Genomic DNA, 18,874 nt, shown 5'->3' with positions numbered 1-18,874 from the left:
GTAAACACAGTCTGAATGAAACTCTGTTTCCTTTTTGAAAAAGGGATAGACAGCCGCGAATTGACCTGATGCGCTCCTCGGACAGAAAAGCTTGATATAGGTCTAAATTTAGTCTGAGACCCAGGTAAATTATCTCCTGTGTAGGCACCAAGCAGCTTTTCGTTTCGTTTATCTTGAAACCTAAGCTCTGCAAATGAGACACGAGCATTGTTGACTCTCTCTCTGCCTGTTGCCATGACGGCGCGCACAGCAGTAGATCGTCCAAATATGCTGACACTCCTAGACCCATTATTCTCAGCGGTGTGAGCGCTGCTTCCACACATTTGCTGAAAACCCTGGGCGCTAAAGACAAGCCGAACGGGACTGTCAAAAACTCGTAGGCTGTGTCTCGATAGGCAAACCTGAGGAATTTTCTGTGTGCTGGGTAGATGCTTATGTGAAAATATGCATCTTTCAGATCGACTGACGTAAGCCAGTCCTTGGGACGAATAGTTTGAGATAACGTCTTTAAGGTCAACATTTTGAACTTGTATTTCCTGAGGTGTTTGTTGAGGTTCCGTAAATCCAGAATAGGACGGAGACCACCCCCTTTCTTGGGAATAACGAAGTACCGGGAGTAAAAACCCTGATGGCTGTCTTCCGGCGGCACAACTCGAATAGCTCTTTTGCTCAATAAAGAGGCTATTTCTTCCTCTACAACCTGAGCTGACTCCCCCTCTGCTGCTGACATTGACACACTGTTGAAAAGTGGAGGTTTTACAGCAAATTGCTGACGATAACCCCGGCTTATTGTGGTTAAAACCCATGGGTGTACTTCGCATGCGCGCCAGCTCTCCGCATGAGCAGCGAGCGTCCAGTAGCGACGCGGCGGCGCCCTCTAGTGGTAAGGCTGGGAACTGCAGCTCTGATTTTGACAATTTTGTTTTTGTGTGTTTTTTTATTTTCAAACATAGCTGTGCCCTTGGCCCACTGCCTGGATGCACAGGGAACATGTTTATTATTTCCATAGCACACATGTCTTTTGGAAAACAGCCCTCTGCCCTCTGTTGTAACCCCGTGGGTGGAGGGAGGGAAACTTTTTTGTGAGGCACTGGGGGAACTGGTGCAAACTTCACATTTGAACTGGTCATTACATAACTCGTGAACAATTCCCCTGTCCGACGCCTTCTCTTGGCGGGAGGGGGAGAAAATGACCGTTCTCTTTGAGGGAGGATAGCAACAGATACTCCGTGAGTGCTGTTGCTCATCCCTTTGTCCTGAACCTGACAAAATACTAGGTTGCTCGCCATTTCTTCCGTCCCTGAGGGTTTGGTGGACGGTGTCTGGCTGCAGCCGCTGCAAATGAAGGTTCACCCCTCGGCTGAGCTGGCTTAGACTGCGGCTCAGAACGCTGAGGCTGAGAAGGGTCTAGGGCCTCTGAAATCTGACCGACCACTCCCTTGAGGGGCTTCAAACCTGGGCCGTGGTGGTTGAGAAGTCCCTAACGGTGGATCTGCGAGGGAGGCAAGTCTGGAAAGCTTCGCCCTCCTGCTTCTTTCGATCGCACCGTTCTCTCATAGCAGTGACCGATGCCCCGAAAAGGGCTTTGGGCTCAACTGGAGCATCCAAGAAATCTGCTTTCTCTCTGTCTGACAGCCCTGACAGCCCCAGCCAGAGAGATCGCTCGCCAACCACTGCCAAGCCCATGCTGCGGCCGCAGCTCTGGACCGCACCCCTGGAAGTTCTCAGGTTGAGATCTGCAATAACGCAAATCTCTTCCCAGAGGACTGGGTTTGGTGACCCAGCATCCATTTGCCTCCCCATCTCTTCCATAAGCTCTGCCTGATAAGCAGTGAGGAGAGAGGTGGCATTAAGAGCTCTCACTGCCAGTGCAGAAGAGCAATACATTTTCTGAAAAACTGATGCCGTTAGACGATCAGTGCGACCTGGCAGTGAAGCTGAAGCCGAGGAAAAAGCTGTCCTGCGGTTAGGGTGGAGATGATGTGCAACCGACAGCTCGACAGGAGGGGAATTTGACATCCCTAACTCCTCCATTTTATCCACATCCAGCCTAGAAAATCCCTTTACGGGAACTCTGTGAGAAAACGGCTTATCCCAGAAACGTTTCATTTCCGAAACGCACGCGGGGACCGCTGGAATGAGCTGCTTAGCTGGTGGGGCACGTGACGGCAGTCTCTTGCCGTCATATAGATCTCTCTCCATCCCCTGGCCCGTCTGCTGTGATGGCCAGTCTATGGAGAGTTTTGCCGCCGCCCTCCGGCACATTTCCAGTAGGTCGAGCTCCGCCTGAGCCGGGGAGGATGAACCCTCACTTAAAGGCCGTGTTGCAGGTTAAATTTTTCAACGAATTTGTGCAATTTGCTTGTTGGTAATGAACATTTAAACTGTTATCCATTGTATTTTATGTTGTTGGGTATCACAAAACGGAATATAATACGAAAAAGTAGGTACTATCTTACAGCGCCAACGATTCTCCTTTCCACCACAATGCATTCCATGACGTCACCTTGGGGAGAGAGTTTACCAAAGCCCGCCGTGAGAGCGCTGAGAGTGACTAGAGAGACGAGTAGTAGACGAGAGTATTCAGATAGCGCAGATTATAGAACATGATCATTGTCTATACAACACATCTATAGTCACCTATAACTGTTTAAGTTGGTTCATAAGACTTCGTGAAAAAAGTAAACAAACAATTAACATACTCGTGCGTGCTGGCTTGAAGGGGACCATGATCCTGAAATGGGTGTATGCTATCTTCAGCACAAACGGATTCAGGCAGCATGCATTCAGCATTCAGTCACATCTGTTCGCGGGGTGAGCTGCTCGACTAGCAACCCAAACGCACTCACTGCCCTACAGCACAAGCTTTCCAGCGCAGTTTCCACGGAACGGCACCGCCCACGCGAGCACCTGCCAAACACCGCGACAGACACGCGGCGGCTACGTTTGCAACAACATTTTCACCGGAGGAAGAGAAACGCTTAGAAACGCCCATATAGCTAGCACAATGCCTTTATATTTATAGATGACAAAGACAAAGTTTACCAGTACTATGATGACAAAGGCTAACGTTACCGGTACCTATCTGAACTAACGTCATGATCACCGCCACTATAAAGAAAACGTTGATTTTTCACTCAGTGCTATTCAATGACAGTAAAAAAAAATGTGTCGTTATCTCATTGCTGCGTTGCTAAATGATAGCAACTCACCAGGACACTTCACCAACTCTCCACTCATTCTCCTCGGACCATGCATTTCATCGGCTTTGACGGCCATCAGGCTACCTTTCCTCCACTTCTCCCCAACGTGACGTCATCGCCGAATTGCGTGAAAAAAAAACGTTAATACCAAAAATGTAAAAAACTGGTATTTAAGACTATTTTTGAGACATTTTAAAAATGATATACATATCTTGAGTGATTTATGTACCCATTAATCGACAGTGGTGGTTAACCTGCAACATGGCCTTTAACGCGTTGTCTGGCCGGGATGGATTTGGCGGGAGGATCGCATCTTCGTCATCATCCTCATCGTCCTCTAACATACGAGCGATGGCCTCGTCGTCCTCGTCATCCTCCTCTCTCACATCCGTAAGTCCTACGGATCCAAAGAGGGGAGGTAGTTGCGGGGAGAATTCGTCCATGTATTCGCCCCAGCTGCAGGACGCCGGAGGCTGTTTCGCCTCCTCCGCGGGTGACGGAGAAAAGCAGGGATCTCCCTTAATAGTGGCCGCGACACGCACTCTTCTCTCTAACACCCTCGACGGGAAGAGAGAACAGTGAGGACAGCCCTCGGGGTTAGCGAGGGCTGCCTGTGCGTGTCTCACCCCCAGACATGCGATGCATAAAGGATGAGAATCCTTGCCCGATAATATCGAGCCGCACGCACACGGGCGAGAAATTTCTGCTTTCGGTCCGCTGTTTGTAGAACTTGAAGTTGCCATAATAATAGTATCTAAGCTCACCGTAACGTGCAACTCAGAATAAGGAATATCTAAGAGAATTCGCCGTAACACGTTAATTCTCTTAAAGTACACCAAAAAACAAATAACACTGCCAAAAAAATAGCTGCGTTCAGCGACGTACCTTGACGGCTCGTCTAAGAACCGTTAAACAACTATTTCAAGACAGGTACAAGGATAGCTTCCAATTTGATCTTCACGGGGAAGAGATCGAAGAATGAAAAAGGGACCACTGGCAGTGGTTAATATGTGGGAAGGGGACTCCCGCATCACTGTCGTGATTGGTCTGTCAACTGACAGACGTGGTGTAATTGGTTCTTCCAGATCTGCCACGCCCTGAGGCGTTTCCCATAGTGAGATACCGAGCGAATGTTTGAAAGAGAACCAATGTTCCATTTAGAATATTTAATCTAAAGTAGGAAACACTTAAAAAATCAATGTTATTATTAAAAACATATTTGCTATTCATTTTAGTAATATTGATTGGACTAATGGTGCATAAAAACATCTAGTTCATTATTCAATGTTAGAGAACACATATATCTGAATATAGAATGTACCTCTACACATGTTATTGATGCTGATGGTGAGATTTGAGTTTGTTGCAGTGAATCCATCCAAACATGAACAATTGTGACTCCCATCAGTGTTGTTGCAGATTGAGTTTGGACCGCAGACCTCTGACCCATCGACACATTCATTCACATCTTTATTAACAGGAAGTTATGGGAAAAAGAACAGTTTGGGTCAGTTTAATCTCATGTGAATGAAACCTTCACAGTTTTAAGCAACATCTCAGATTTTGTTTTAGAATACATAGACATTGGCGATGTTACTGTTAACACTTAATTTGTAAAAAAGACAAACAAAGCAATAATAATAAAAAAGTGATTAGCCTCCCAGTACTCATTTTATTTTTCATGAATTTATTAGCACTAAGTGCTTCATATGTCAATCATACCTTTGCATGGGTTACTGCTGTTTATAGGGAGGTTCGGGTTTGTTACATTATATCCACTCATGCACGAGCAATTGTGACTCCCAACAGTGTTGTTGCAGATTGAGTTTGGACCGCAGACCTCTGATCTCTCGACACATTCATTCACATCTTTATTAAAAGAAAATGACAGACAAAAAAAAACAGTTTCCTCTTTAGGTCACTCATACAGAATGTGGAGGTCAACTCATTAATTGCCTAGCCTTACAATCTAATGTTCCATTTAGAATATTTAATCTAAAGTAGGAAACACTTAAAAAATCAATGTTATTATTAAAAACATATTTGCTATTCATTTTAGTAATATTGATTGGACTAATGGTGCATAAAACATCTAGTTCATTATTCAATGTTAGAGAACACATATATCTGAATATAGAATGTACCTCTACACATGTTATTGATGCTGATGGTGAGATTTGAGTTTGTTGCAGTGAATCCATCAAAACATGAACAATTGTGACTCCCATCAGTGTTGTTGCAGATTGAGTTTGGACCGCAGACCTCTGACCCATCGACACATTCATTCACATCTTTATTAACAGGAAGTTATGGGAAAAAGAACAGTTTGGGTCAGTTTAATCTCATGTGAATGAAACATTCACAGTTTTAAGCAACATCTCAGATTTTGTTTTAGAATACATAGACATTGGCAATGTTACTGTTAACACTTCATTTGTAAAAAAGACAAACAAAGCAATAATAATAAAAAAGTGATTATCCTCCCAGTACTCATTTTATTTTTAATGAATTTATTAGCACTAAGTGCCTTCACATGTCAATCATACCTTTGCATGGGTTACTGCCGTTTATAGGGAGGTTTAGGTCTGTTATATTATATCCACTCATGCACGAGCAATTGTGACTCCCAACAGTGTTGTTGCAGATTGAGTTTGGACCACAGACTTCTGATCTCTCGACACATTCATTCACATCTTTATTAAAAGAAAATGACAGACAAAAAAAAACAGTTTCCTCTTTAGGTCACTCATACAGAATGTGGAGGTCAACTCATTAATTGCCTAACCTTACAATCTAATGTTCCATTTAGAATATTTGATCTAAAGTAGGAAACGCTTAAAAAATCAATGTTATTATTAAAAACATATTTGCTATTCATTTTAGTAATATTGATTGGACTAATGGTGCATAAAAACATCTAGTTCATTATTCAATGTTAGAGAACACATATATCTGAATATAGAATGTACCTCTACACATGTTATTGATGCTGATGGTGAGATTTGAGTTTGTTGCAGTGAATCCATCCAAACATGAACAATTGTGACTCCCAACATTGTTGTTGCAGATTGAGTTTGGACCGCAGACCTCTGACCCATTGACACATTCATTCACATCTTTATTAACAGGAAGTTATGGGAAAAAGAACAGTTTGGGTCAGTTTAATCTCATGTGAATGAAACATTCACAGTTTTAAGCAACATCTCAGATTTTGTTTTAGAATACATAGACATTGGCAATGTTACTGTTAACACTTCATTTGTAAAAAAGACAAACAAAGCAATAAAAATAAAAAAGTGATTATCCTCCCAGTACTCATTTTATTTTTCATGAATTTATTAGCACTAAGTGCTTCATATGTCAATCATACCTTTGCATGGGTTACTGCTGTTTATAGGGAGGTTCGGGTTTGTTACATTATATCCACTCATGCACGAGCAATTGTGACTCCCAACAGTGTTGTTGCAGATTGAGTTTGGACCGCAGACCTCTGATCTCTCGACACATTCATTCACATCTTTATTAAAAGAAAATGACAGACAAAAAAAAACAGTTTCCTCTTTAGGTCACTCATACAGAATGTGGAGGTCAACTCATTAATTGCCTAGCCTTACAATCTAATGTTCCATTTAGAATATTTAATCTAAAGTAGGAAACACTTAAAAAATCAATGTTATTATTAAAAACATATTTGCTATTCATTTTAGTAATATTGATTGGACTAATGGTGCATAAAACATCTAGTTCATTATTCAATGTTAGAGAACACATATATCTGAATATAGAATGTACCTCTACACATGTTATTGATGCTGATGGTGAGATTTGAGTTTGTTGCAGTGAATCCACTCATGCACGAGCAATTGTGACTCCCAACAGTGTTGTTGCAGATTGAGTTTGGACCACAGACTTCTGATCTCTCGACACATTCATTCACATCTTTATTAAAAGAAAATGACATGCAAAAAAAAATAACAGTTTCCTCTTTAGGTCACTCATACAGAATGTGGAGGTCAACTCATTAATTGCCTAACCTTACAATCTAATGTTCCATCTAGAATATTTGAACTAAAGTAGGAAACACTTAAAAAAATCAATGTTGTTATCAAAAACATATTTGCTGATATTTTAGTAATATTGATTGTACTAATGAAACAGAAATTTGATTATGTAATTTTACAATTAAAATCTGCATAAACAAATTATAATTTAACACATTGTTTTATGGAACACATTAATTATTTGTTTCTATGTAATCCTTATAAATAAACTAAAAATTAGCCGTAGGAATCCAACTGTTAGATGAAATTACAGCTTTATTACTTTTGAGCAGTAGGTGGCAATGGAAATATGGCACTGATGGTTAGAAATTTTATGGTGATGCAAAACAACCATTGCCAATATAATGTCGAATTTACTGTATGGTGTTTTCATCAGCAATTTTCTTAAAATTTTTCTGGATAACATTGAAATCTAATAAGTGACTTTACAGAGTTTATTTGAAGATGTTATGGGCCAATTTTGGTAAAGATTGCATGATTACACTAATCTATTGAAAATTAGTATTAAAGTTATTATCTTGTCTAAAATTCTTTAAACTTTTAAATGCAATGCCTATTGTCACCAAACTGCTCCTGTACACTCAAAGTATTGATGCAATGAGCCTCCCTTATAGAGACTGGGAGGCGAGGTGGCACTTGCAGCTGGAAGAGACTCCTCCCACGGGCAGACGGGTCTGAGGACCATCATCCTCTCGAGGAAGGCTTCGGCAAAGAGGTCCTGACACCTAAAGGGTCAAGCCTTTGAGGGTAGACCCCTAAGGGGGGACGGGATAATACCTCAGCATACGGTACCCTCAGGGGGTCGTTCTGCCAACCCTGCCACCTCGTGTGCTTCGGGGAGCAGCGGTCCTCCAGCGAGTTCTAGTCTCAGTGTCAGCTCGGAAACGTTGCAGCACTGGGAGAAACGCCCCCCTCCCAGGAGGGTTTCAGAGGAGTCAGTATGGTTGTTTCCTGCCGGTCATCCACTTCAGGGCATCGTATTGGCTACTCAAGTGATGGCAAAGACCAGTCTCGAGAGGCTGGTTCCTCCTAATAGATTTTTTGGCAGCGTGGAAACTCCTGCCAAACATATCTCAATAGAAGCAAAAGCGTCGCCACCCGAGACCCCTACAAAAAGACAGTGCCCTCAGACGAAGTCTTCCCCACCACCTTGTGTGTTTTGAGGTGCAGCGGTCTCCGGCGAGCCCATATCTTAGTATCCCCGCGTAAACGTAGTGGCGCTGGGATGCTCGGTCCCTCTGAGGAGGGTCTTCGAGCAATCAGTTTGTTTGTTCCCCGTCGGTTCACCGCTTCAGGTCACCGAATTGGTCGTTTAAATAACACCAGAGTGTCATGATTCTGCCATCTAGTCCTTGTCTTTCTTTTAGTCTTGAGGCAGGATCATGACAGACCCATGTTTTATGTGCAAACACATGGCCTTGTTGGGCCATGTGCTTGTGTTGTCTCGTCATCTAGCCCCGCCCTCCTTGTTATCCTCGTTTTGTCATTATTGCTTTACCTGTGTCACCTGTTATGTTATCATTAGTCTCGTCATTATTGCTTTACCTGTGTCACCTGTTATGTTATCATTAGTCTCCCTATTTAATCCCCTTGTGTTTGCTGTCCTGGGTCGGTTCATTGTTAATCCATGTCAAACCTTTGTCAGTCTGTGAGTAGCTTGTCAAGAGCTGTTGTGCTATTGCCTGTGTTAGTTGTTTGTTTTCTTGTAGTTATCTGTCACAGTCTCAGTCTAGTTAGTCTCCATTGTTCTGTATATGTTTTGCCCCCTCGTGGGTTTTGTTTTCTGTTTTGTGTCAAAATAAACCTTGTGTCTGCTAGTGATGGGCAGATCGAGGCTTCGTGAAGCAATGAAACAGTTGAACCAAATGGTTCATATTGTTTCGAGGCTTCGAATCAATCCGACACCCGTCTCCACGGTGACACCTAGTGGTCACTTGCAGGTGTTGATCTGAAACAACCTTGACGAGCCATTAAAATTGTTGTAGTTTATTTATTATTGTACTTTTCTAATATGTGAATCTTGTAACCTATAGGCTCCTCACTGTGCATAATGTTATTTTGGTCCTGCAAAATGAATATTAATAAAATAAATCAAGCCACAATGTCTCACTTTTTTAGATATTTTTATTCAAAAATATTAATTTCTCTGCTGTGGAAGGACTTAGCTTACTTCTTTTTTTATAGATAATTTCTCCAGCCTTTGAAAAAATCCTCTCACAAGGGACACTTGTTGCTGGAATGCAAATATATTTTTTAGCCATGACATACAAATGAGGAAAGACTGCTCTCTCTTTCCAGTAAGTTAGTGGATCATGAGTTCTGGGCAAATACGCATCGTTGATGTATTTTTTCACTTCCACTGTGGCATCAGCTGTAGCATTGTGTATCATCTGGGTTTGATGGATACGACGAGTATCAAAAAGTTCCCATAAACTGTCCTGTGTTTCTACTGGTGTTGATGTTGATGATGTTGATGGGTCTGATGTTGACATTTCTATCCCTATCTTTAATATATCTATGTATCTATCTATCTATTAATCTAGCTGTCTATATATTTATATCTATGTATCTATTAATGTGTCACTATATGTATACTCTGTGTCTCTAGGTCAATGTGTTGTGTAAATTTAAATGTAAGCCTAAATATAACTAAACAAATCGCACTATAAATGTCGCTATATCACCAAAAATCGGCTATCTCAATATCAAACTCCTCTCACAAAAACCCACGAGGCCAATATGCGTTGATTTCACTTTTATACAGATGTGCGATTGTGTGGTCTGTTTCCGACCGTGTCAATCAAACACTGATTCGGCGGATCACACCTGATGAAACACTCATGAAACACTTCGAGGCTTCGTTTGGCCATAGTCACGTGACATGGGTGTTTTGAATCACGCTTCGGATCAGTGTTTCGAAACATCTGCGCTTCGGGATCTCGCAAAGCTTCGGAACGAGTGTTTCGCGTCAGCCATCCCTAGTGTCTGCATATCGTCTGCATTTGGGTTCTCTCCATCAACCTCATAACAGAATGAACCGACCAAAGAAGAACCCAGCAGACAGAATGTCTTATGTCAAGCATAACCCAGATGACCTTATAGATTGGTGGCACAGGACCATCGCTGACTCGAAGAGGGGCAAACTCCCGATTCCCTCCCAGGGAGAGCTATCAATGAGGGAGTATGCCCGGGTCGCGAACAAGAGGAGGTTTTTCCTGCCTGATGTTCTCCTAAACCGTTACCTCATTGCGGGTCTCAACTCTTCTCCACCCCTGGCTGAACGGGAGAAGCTGGTTTGCCGTTCGTTCACTGATATGGTGGATTGCTTATCTCGGGGAGAGTCACAGGCACCCACGAGCTCATCATCTGCCAAGTTGCCCGTGATCCCGGAGGGTCGTGTATTAGCTGTGGTCACGCTTGGGGACCAGGCTCATGCCGCTTCGACTCCTGAGGCGTCATCTCCGCCCATTAGTCTCGCCGGTAAACGGGGAAGACGTCTCTCGTGGGAGTCCGCTTCGGAGTCCTCCGCTACGGAGTCAATCCTTCCTGAGGCTGCTCTTTCGCTACCTGTAACGGATCCTGTTGAACTTCCCCAACCGGCTGCGAACCTGGCAGAGGCTTCTGCTCCGCGACCTAGAAAGAAGAGGAGGAGGAGGAAGAGGGGAGTCTCTTGTCCTTTGTCATCCCCTGTGTCTGCAAGCGCTGTCCAAGAGCCTGCTACGGATGGCGCTGTCCCTGAGCCCGCTGCAACTGAAAACGCTGTCTCAGAGCCTGCTGCAACTGAAAGCACTGTCTCAGAGCCTGCTGCAACCGAAGGTACTGTTCCTGAATCAGCTGCTGAGGGCGCGGCTCCAGAGTCTGCAGCAGTAAGGGCTGTTCCCGAGCTTGCAGTCGTGAGTGCTGCAGAGAGGGAAGCGGCCGATTCAGCTGCTGAGGCTGTTTTGCGCTCAGTTTCAGCTAATCAAGAGATGCCGGTCATCATTGCTGCCAAGACCCTGTCTGATTATTTGTCACGTCTCGTCAAGATCCTAGAAGTCTCTGTCAAGCCTGTCTTGTCCCCAGACCCCGTGCCTAGAGCTGCAGAGAGTGCTGCTCCTGAGTCGGCTGCTCGGATTGCTGCTCCTGAGTCGGCTGCTCGGATTGCTGCTCCTGAGTCGGCTGCTCGGATTGCTGCTCCTGAGTCGGCTGCTCGGATTGCTGCTCCTGAGTCGGCTGCTCGGATTGCTGCTCCTGAGTCGGCTGCTCGGATTGCTGCTCCTGAGTCGGCTGCTCGGATTGCTGCTCCTGAGTCGGCTGCTCGGATTGCTGCTCCTGAGTCGGCTGCTCGGATTGCTGCTCCTGAGTCGGCTGCTCGGATTGCTGCTCCTGAGTCGGCTGCTCGGATTGCTGCTCCTGAGTCGGCTGCTCGGATTGCTGCTCCTGAGTCGGCTGCTCGGATTGCTGCTCCTGAGTCGGCTGCTCGGATTGCTGCTCCTGAGTCGGTTGCAGAGAACGCGAATCCTGAATCCGACATGAGAAGCGCATTTTCCGAGTCTGATGTGAGGAGCGCTGGTTCTGATTTGTCTGCAGAGTTCTAGGACCCCGTTCCAGCTCCGCAGCCTGCTGCATTGCCTCTCTCCACTGCCCAGCCACCTACTACATCCCCTGTCTTGAGTCCTGCTTCATCTCCTACTGTTTCCCCCATCAAGATTCGTCCCGTATCGTCGCCCCCTGTTGTTTCTATCAAGACTCCTATCAAGTCGCCTTGTGTTTCCCCGGTCAGCCCTGTCTGCACTCAGCCCCGAACTGTTTCCCCCAAGACTGTTCCTCATGTCTCCCCATCCAAGCCTGCCCAGATTCCTTGTCCACAGCCCTCGTCCGGAAGAGACCCAAGAACCCAAAACCCAAGACCCAAGAACACAGTCCCACCCACCCACCCTGGACATTCCCCCATGAACTCTCTTATTCCTCCGCCCCCCCTCCCGTGTTTATTTTTATTGTTGCATCCCAACCCTGTTGTCGTGTTTTCGTGTATGCCTTTATTGTTATTTGTCATGTTTTGTTGGTTTGTGTCTTTGTCTCAGTCTGTCATGTCCCGTGTTTGATGTCCCCTTGAGGAGTGTCTGGAAGCCGCTCCTTAAGGTGGGGGTTCTGTCATGATTCTGCCATCTAGTCCTTGTCTTTCTTTAAGTCTTGAGGCAGGATCATGACAGACCCATGTTTTATGTGCAAACACATGGCCTTGTTGGGCCATGTGCTTGTGTTGTCTCGTCATCTAGCCCCGCCCTCCTTGTTATCCTCGTTTTGTCATTATTGCTTTACCTGTGTCACCTGTTATGTTATCATTAGTCTCGTCATTATTGCTGTACCTGTGTCATCTGTTATGTTATCATTAGTCTCCCTATTTAATCCCCTTGTGTTTGCTGTCCTGGGTCGGTTCATTGTTAATCCATGTCAAACCTTTGTCAGTCTGTGAGTATCTTGTCAAGAGCTGTTGTCCTGTTGCGCTATTGCCTGTGTTAGTTGTTTGTTTTCTTGTAGTTATCTGTCTCAGTCTAGTTAGTCTCCATTGTTCTGTCTATGTTTTGCCCCCTCGTGGTTTTTGTTTTCTGTTTTCTGTCAAAATAAACCTTGTCTGCATATCGTCTGCATTTGGGTTCTCTCCATCAACCTCATAACACAGAGACCATTTTTGAGAGACTGGTTCCCTTAGTGGATTTAATCGGCCTAGCTTTGTCACCCCACACTTTCATGAAATACGTGGATGCAGCACTGGCTCCTTTGTGACTCTAGGGCATTTTCATGTTAAATTACATAGATGATTGGTTAATTCTTAAAAAAAAAAATTATAGGTGTTATACCGATATTAACAAAACCTCACGCATTCAACATAAGTAATTGGCAGTAAGCTAAAAAAAAAAAACGTGCGTGTAAGTTTGTATATGATTGAGTGTTTTTGTGTTTAAATATTTAAATCAGCAGGATTGGTGTAGTATGAATTGTTGCAGGTTGAAGAATTGTGTCCTAGTTATAAGAGGGGATGGGTTTGAGATTTTGAGTATGTTGAATTGGGTCAGGTTCATCAGATCTTTCCTCCGACTGCGCTAGCCTTTACTGCGGCCAAAGAGCACATTGACCCCAGGTGCTAGGGGGAATGGGGCTTCGGATGCGGAGGGAGATTTAATCCAGAGGCACCTGGTGCCAGAACCCCCCTCTACTTCTGCCCTCCCCTGCCCCCGCCATCAGGTGAGGAGCAGGGGATAGGACTTATTCAGATCCACCCTCCAGCACCACCTTTTCCCTATCTATAGATTGACAGCGCAGGGAGAGGAAACAGAAGAGGGGTAAACGAGCAGGCCTACTAGTGAGACTAAGAGCTGCTCCCCACAAAACCCCCATCCCTAGTGTCTTTCTTGCTAGATCACTTACCAACAAAATGGACGAGCTTCGACTGGACATTGTCACACATAAAACTACAAAGGAATGCTGCCTTCTGATTTTCTCAGAGACATGGCTGAACCTCAGCATACCGGACGCTGCAGTTCAGCTAGCAGGCCGTACACTACATCGTACAGACAGAACGGCTGATTCCGGTAAGAAAACAGGAGGAGGACTCTGTGTTTATGTTAATGATTCTTGGTGTACAAATTCAACTATAATCAACAAGTTTTGCTCTCCGGATTTGGAATATTTAATGTTAAGATGCCGACCATTTTACTTGCCCAGGGAGCATACAGTTGTGATTGTTATGGCTGTATACATACCACCTCAGGCTAATGTTAAGTTAGCATTGGAGCAGCTATATGACGTTATCAGTAAAGAACAGAACAAACACCCTAATGGAGTTTTTATCATCGCTGGGGATTTTAATCAGGCGCATCTTAAGACTGTACTTCCCAGTTTTTACCAACATGTAAAGTGCAAAACTAGAGGGGAAAACATCCTAGATCATGTTTATTCAAACATAAAAGATGCTTATAAGGTTATACCACGACCCCACCTCGGACAGTCAGACCATATCTCCTTGTATCTCGTCCCTGCATACAAAGCCCTTGTCAACAGTGCTAAACCAACTAGCAGGATTGTTAAAATTTGGCCTGCAGTTGCCATGAACCAACTCCAGGACTGCTTTGAACATACAGAGTGGAACATATTTTCCCATCAGTCAGACTTAGAGACATTTACTTCATCTGTACTCTCATATATTAATTATTGTGTAGAACACGTCACTGTTAATAAAAAGATCAGAGTGTATCCAAACGAGAAACCGTGGATGGACAATGAAGTCAAACAGCTGCTCGGAGCAAGGGACATAGCCTTCAAATCAGGAGATATCTCTGCGTACAGAGTTTCCAGAGCTAATCTCAAGAGAGGTATTAGGTCTGCAAAATTAAAGTATAAACAGCGGATTGAAGAGGATTTTAGCAATAATTCCAATCCACGGCGAATGTGGCAAGGCATCCGATCAATCACAGATTATAAAAAGAAAAATGACACACAGCATATACTGTACCATTCAACAATAATGCTAACCTTGCAGAGGAACTTAATAGCTTCTTTGCTCGATTTGATAAACATAATAATCAATCGCCAGTTCACTTGACAGGGGACTCACAGCCCCTGGTCCTACATACTCATGAGGTACGGCGGGCACTTAATAACATAAACACAAGAAAAGCAGCTGGTCCTGATGGTGTGCAAGGACATGTGCTACAAGCCTGCGCTGAACAACTGGCGGAGGTGTTTACAAACATTTTCAACCTTTCCCTCTCCTTGTGTATAGTCCCCACATGCCTGAAATCTACAACCATCGTGCCTGTTCCAAAAAAAACCACAATAACAGGTCTCAATGACTATCGACCGATTGCTCTCACTCCTGTTATTGCAAAATGTTTTGAACGACTAGTAATCACACACATCAAAGACTCTGTACCAGCTGATCTAGACCAATATCAGTTTGCCTACCGGGCAAATAGATCGACTGAGGATGCCATCTGTGTAGCTATGCATGCTGCCCTTTCACATCTGGAAAAGCCCAACACATATATCAGGATGCTTTTCGTTGACTACAGCTCGGCATTTAACACTGTTGTACCAAGCCAGCTGATCAACAAACTGCGTGCACTAGGACTAACTCCCTCTATATGCTGCTGGTTACTGAATTTTCTCACCAACCGCCCCCAGTCAGTGCGGTTGGATAAGCATACATCCTCTACCTTAATCTTGAGTACTGGTGTACCACAAGGATGTGTGTTAAGCCCCCTCCTCTATGCACTTTTCACCCACGACTGTCAACCAACCCATGAGTCGAAACGTTCTGGTCAAATTTGCAGATGACACGACTGTCATTGGGCTTATATCAAACAACAATGAAGACGCTTATAGGGACGAGGTCCAAAACCTGATAGCGTGGTGTGATATCAACAACCTGGTCTTGAACATCAAAAAGACCAAAGAAATGATTGTGGATTCTAGGACCACTAAAAAGATCACCCACAGCCCAGTAACTATCAAAGATGACATAGTGGAGAGAGTCCCCAGCTGCAAGTTTCTAGGAGTTACCATCACAGAGGATCTCACATGGGGGAATAACACTGCAGGTATAGCAGGGAAAGCACAACAACGCCTCTATTTTCTGAGAAGGCTAAGGAGAGCTAACCTTCCCCAGAAGCTGTTGGTCAACTTCTATAGATGTACTATAAAGAGCATCTTGACAAATTGTCAGCCTGGTATAGCAGCTGTACCAAAGCTGCCAAAAAAGCCCTGCAGCAGGTTGTAAAAATAGCACAGAACATTGTAGGCATTGATCTGCCATCACTTGAACACCTCTATAACACTCGCTGTTTGAGAAGGGCCAATACCATCATCAAGGACATCACTCACCCTTGTCATAACCTGTTTCAGCTCCTCCCATCCGGCAGGCGTTTTCGGTCAATCCGTTTACGCACAAACAGACTAAAAAACAGTTTTTTTTGTGAAAAATCACCTCTGAGACAAGCTGCGTTGTTTTACTGCGAGGCTCAACGTCACAGTTTTCCGACAGCAATAACCATGTTAAATTATGATATCTCCCTGTTGGACCATGTACAGTATAGTAAGGTTGTTGGCAATGTGCGACTTACTTTTTAGGGGCAATAATAATTCATGCTGCTATACACTTGTGCAATAATAATAGTATTGGTACCCTTGGATTAACAATGGATATGGCATTTTTGACAATATTCTGAACAATTTTTAAATATTTTGTATTATGAGTCAGTTTCTTAGCTTTTATATTGTATTTATTTATTATATTGTTATGCTAATTATTATACTTATTAACTATTTCATCTTGAACTTATTTATTTATTTGTATCTTAGTACATGTATTGTTAACTACTTGTGCTGTTTAATTTTAAATAGGATCTACTTCTCTTTCTCTTTTAAATGCACCTTTGGGGTTGTCACAAGAGTAATTTCATTGTGCTACACAATGACAATAAAGTACTTCATTCATTCATTCATTGTGTGATTGAGTGTGTGATATGAGATGTATTAAAAAGAAGTTGGGTGTAACAGTGCAGGGCCTCTTCAGGTTTATTATGTTGTGGTTCTCCCTTACACACCCTGCTCCTTTTGGGCTGGATGTCATGGTGGAGATATGGCAAAGGCTATGTCTGTATGCTTTCCTCCGCTTTCTCTGCTCCTGGGAGTTCTGGAGAGTGTTCGCCGGGACAGGGCCCACCTTCTGCTAATACTCCCCTTCTGCCCGAGTCTGTTTTTCTGACCTTGTGTCCCTCCTCGACAGCTCTCTTTGGGAGATTTCAGTCAGGAGTGACCTTCTGTCTCAAGCAGGGGTGACAATCCCTCACCCCCGTTCAGACATGGCAATTTAATTGGCAGACGGCAGTCCATGATGTAACACACGGAGTGCCCATGCTTATCCTAGGTCATACGTCTGTCCACTGACGATTGCAGAAGGAGATTAGAGTGGAAAGGTTTCGTTACGGCGCACACTGTCGACCACGCCTTCTTGTGAAGAGGGGAACGGGAGCTGCAAGGCATAGCGTTGCAAGTTGCCATTCTGGTCTTCTTGGGGAGAGGGGAACGAGAGTGGCAAGGCATGGTGGCGCATGCTGTCGTTCCCACCCTCGTGGCACCCAGAGATGGTGTGGGTACCGCTGGTTGAGCCGCCAGAGGCTGAAAGAATTTGTTAAATCATGCACCCGGCCCTCCTCCGGGGAAAGAGCAGCTTCATCCCGGTCTGGGTTGCCAGTCTCAGCCCCCGAGCAGTCAGTGAAAAATCACCTCTGAGACAAGCTGCGTTGTTTTACTGCGAGGCTCAACGTCACAGTAGAGCTGGCTGTGTTGGGAGTCCCCTTTTTTTTCAGTGGAACGACGCCCTTGGCGAAGAGCAGGCTGAGGGTTAGCCCACGAGTGCTCTTGAAGCACACAGGGGCAAGCTCTTGATTGTCTCAGCCTGCTTCTGAACTGCGGAGAACTGCTGGGCCCAGTCCTCGAGAGTGTCGCTGAAAAGCCCACCTTGTGAGATGAGAGCATCGAGAAGGCACACTTGGCAATATCCCGCACCTCTGCAAGGTTTATCCAGGGGCGCTTCTGGACCACCAGGGTGGACATCGTCTGGCCGAGGGCCAACACTTTGACTTAATCTCAGTCAACATGCACATCTCAACCCCGGCTCAGAACTACCCTCTGTACGATTATTGTTTAATGAAAAGACCACTTACGATGAACTCTGATTCATCATTTGGCTTTCTATTGTGCCACCAGTATTATTGTGGTGCAGATTTTGGTAGTAAGTAGGTATATTAACAAAATAATTTAATAAATAAATAAAACATATCTTGAATTTGTAAGAAAAAAAAAAAAAAAAACATTTTTTACAGTGAAATTCTGACAGATGCTAGTTTTTTACAGTATTACAGTATTTTTGTGTGAATGGTGTCTTCAAAAGAAGATGAGAAAAAAAAGAAAGATTTTAATTGAGCGTCAGCGTCAGTTGTGGCAGGCCAGGTAGTCAAGACGCTGCTAATGCTATTTGCTAACAACACCGTCCCGTCAGCTGATCTGCTTCAGCTGAGCTGTATTAGCTGGTTTACTCCCCTCGCTGCTTAATGGCCAAGCTCAAACAAGGCGCCCTATTTAAAGCTCATTCAGCTTGCTCATACATGCTTGCTGCTCACTTATGCTGCCCGCCACCTCCCCAGCTCCTCCTTATGCATAACGTGACATTTGCTTATGTCATGTTGCCTACTCTGTTCACAGGGGGATATTTCAACTCTCACAGTCCTAAACTGTGAGCGTTCCCTAATGCTGCTGCTGCTGTCCTCTGACTCTCTGCTATTTCATGGTGCTCATGAAAGGTCAGAGGACTCCCTGAACAGAGCCATACCGCCAAATTTCAATTCAGGAACATCAACTTGTTTGCAGTCTATTCAATACAAATTCTATATTATTTTTATTGTTGGGTGTTTTTGACTTAATGGGCCTGACAGAAAAGTTTTACTTTGGGAAAAAATGCTAAAGATATTCATATACAATATAATTCCAAGAAAATTGAAAAGAGAAAAATAAATACGTTGTTGGGTGATGTTACAACTCAAACAGGAACAGCTAAAACTCACACTAGTA

General features: G+C 44.1%; 1 protein-coding gene across 1 annotated transcript in view; it reads right to left on the bottom strand.

Moving 5' to 3' along the window:
• The window catches only part of LOC307012694 (uncharacterized protein), a 74,685-nt gene that overhangs the window by 22,156 nt on the left and 33,655 nt on the right, over window positions 1-18,874 (bottom strand). Inside the window, exons 3-9 of the mRNA XM_079639639.1 lie at window positions 6,996-7,142; window positions 6,574-6,720; window positions 6,173-6,319; window positions 5,750-5,896; window positions 5,348-5,494; window positions 4,926-5,072; window positions 4,525-4,671 (exon numbers count right to left, since the gene is read on the bottom strand). Of these exons, the coding sequence (XP_079495765.1) occupies window positions 4,525-4,671; window positions 4,926-5,072; window positions 5,348-5,494; window positions 5,750-5,896; window positions 6,173-6,319; window positions 6,574-6,720; window positions 6,996-7,142 (1,029 nt within the window). The remainder of the gene's footprint in view (window positions 1-4,524; window positions 4,672-4,925; window positions 5,073-5,347; window positions 5,495-5,749; window positions 5,897-6,172; window positions 6,320-6,573; window positions 6,721-6,995; window positions 7,143-18,874) is intronic.

This window comes from Phoxinus phoxinus (genome assembly GCF_949152265.1).
Source record: "Phoxinus phoxinus genome assembly, chromosome: 16".
NCBI lineage: Eukaryota > Metazoa > Chordata > Actinopteri > Cypriniformes > Leuciscidae > Phoxinus > Phoxinus phoxinus.
Note: the sequence above shows the minus strand (reverse complement) of the source record. Positions and strands in the feature narration are given on the sequence as shown.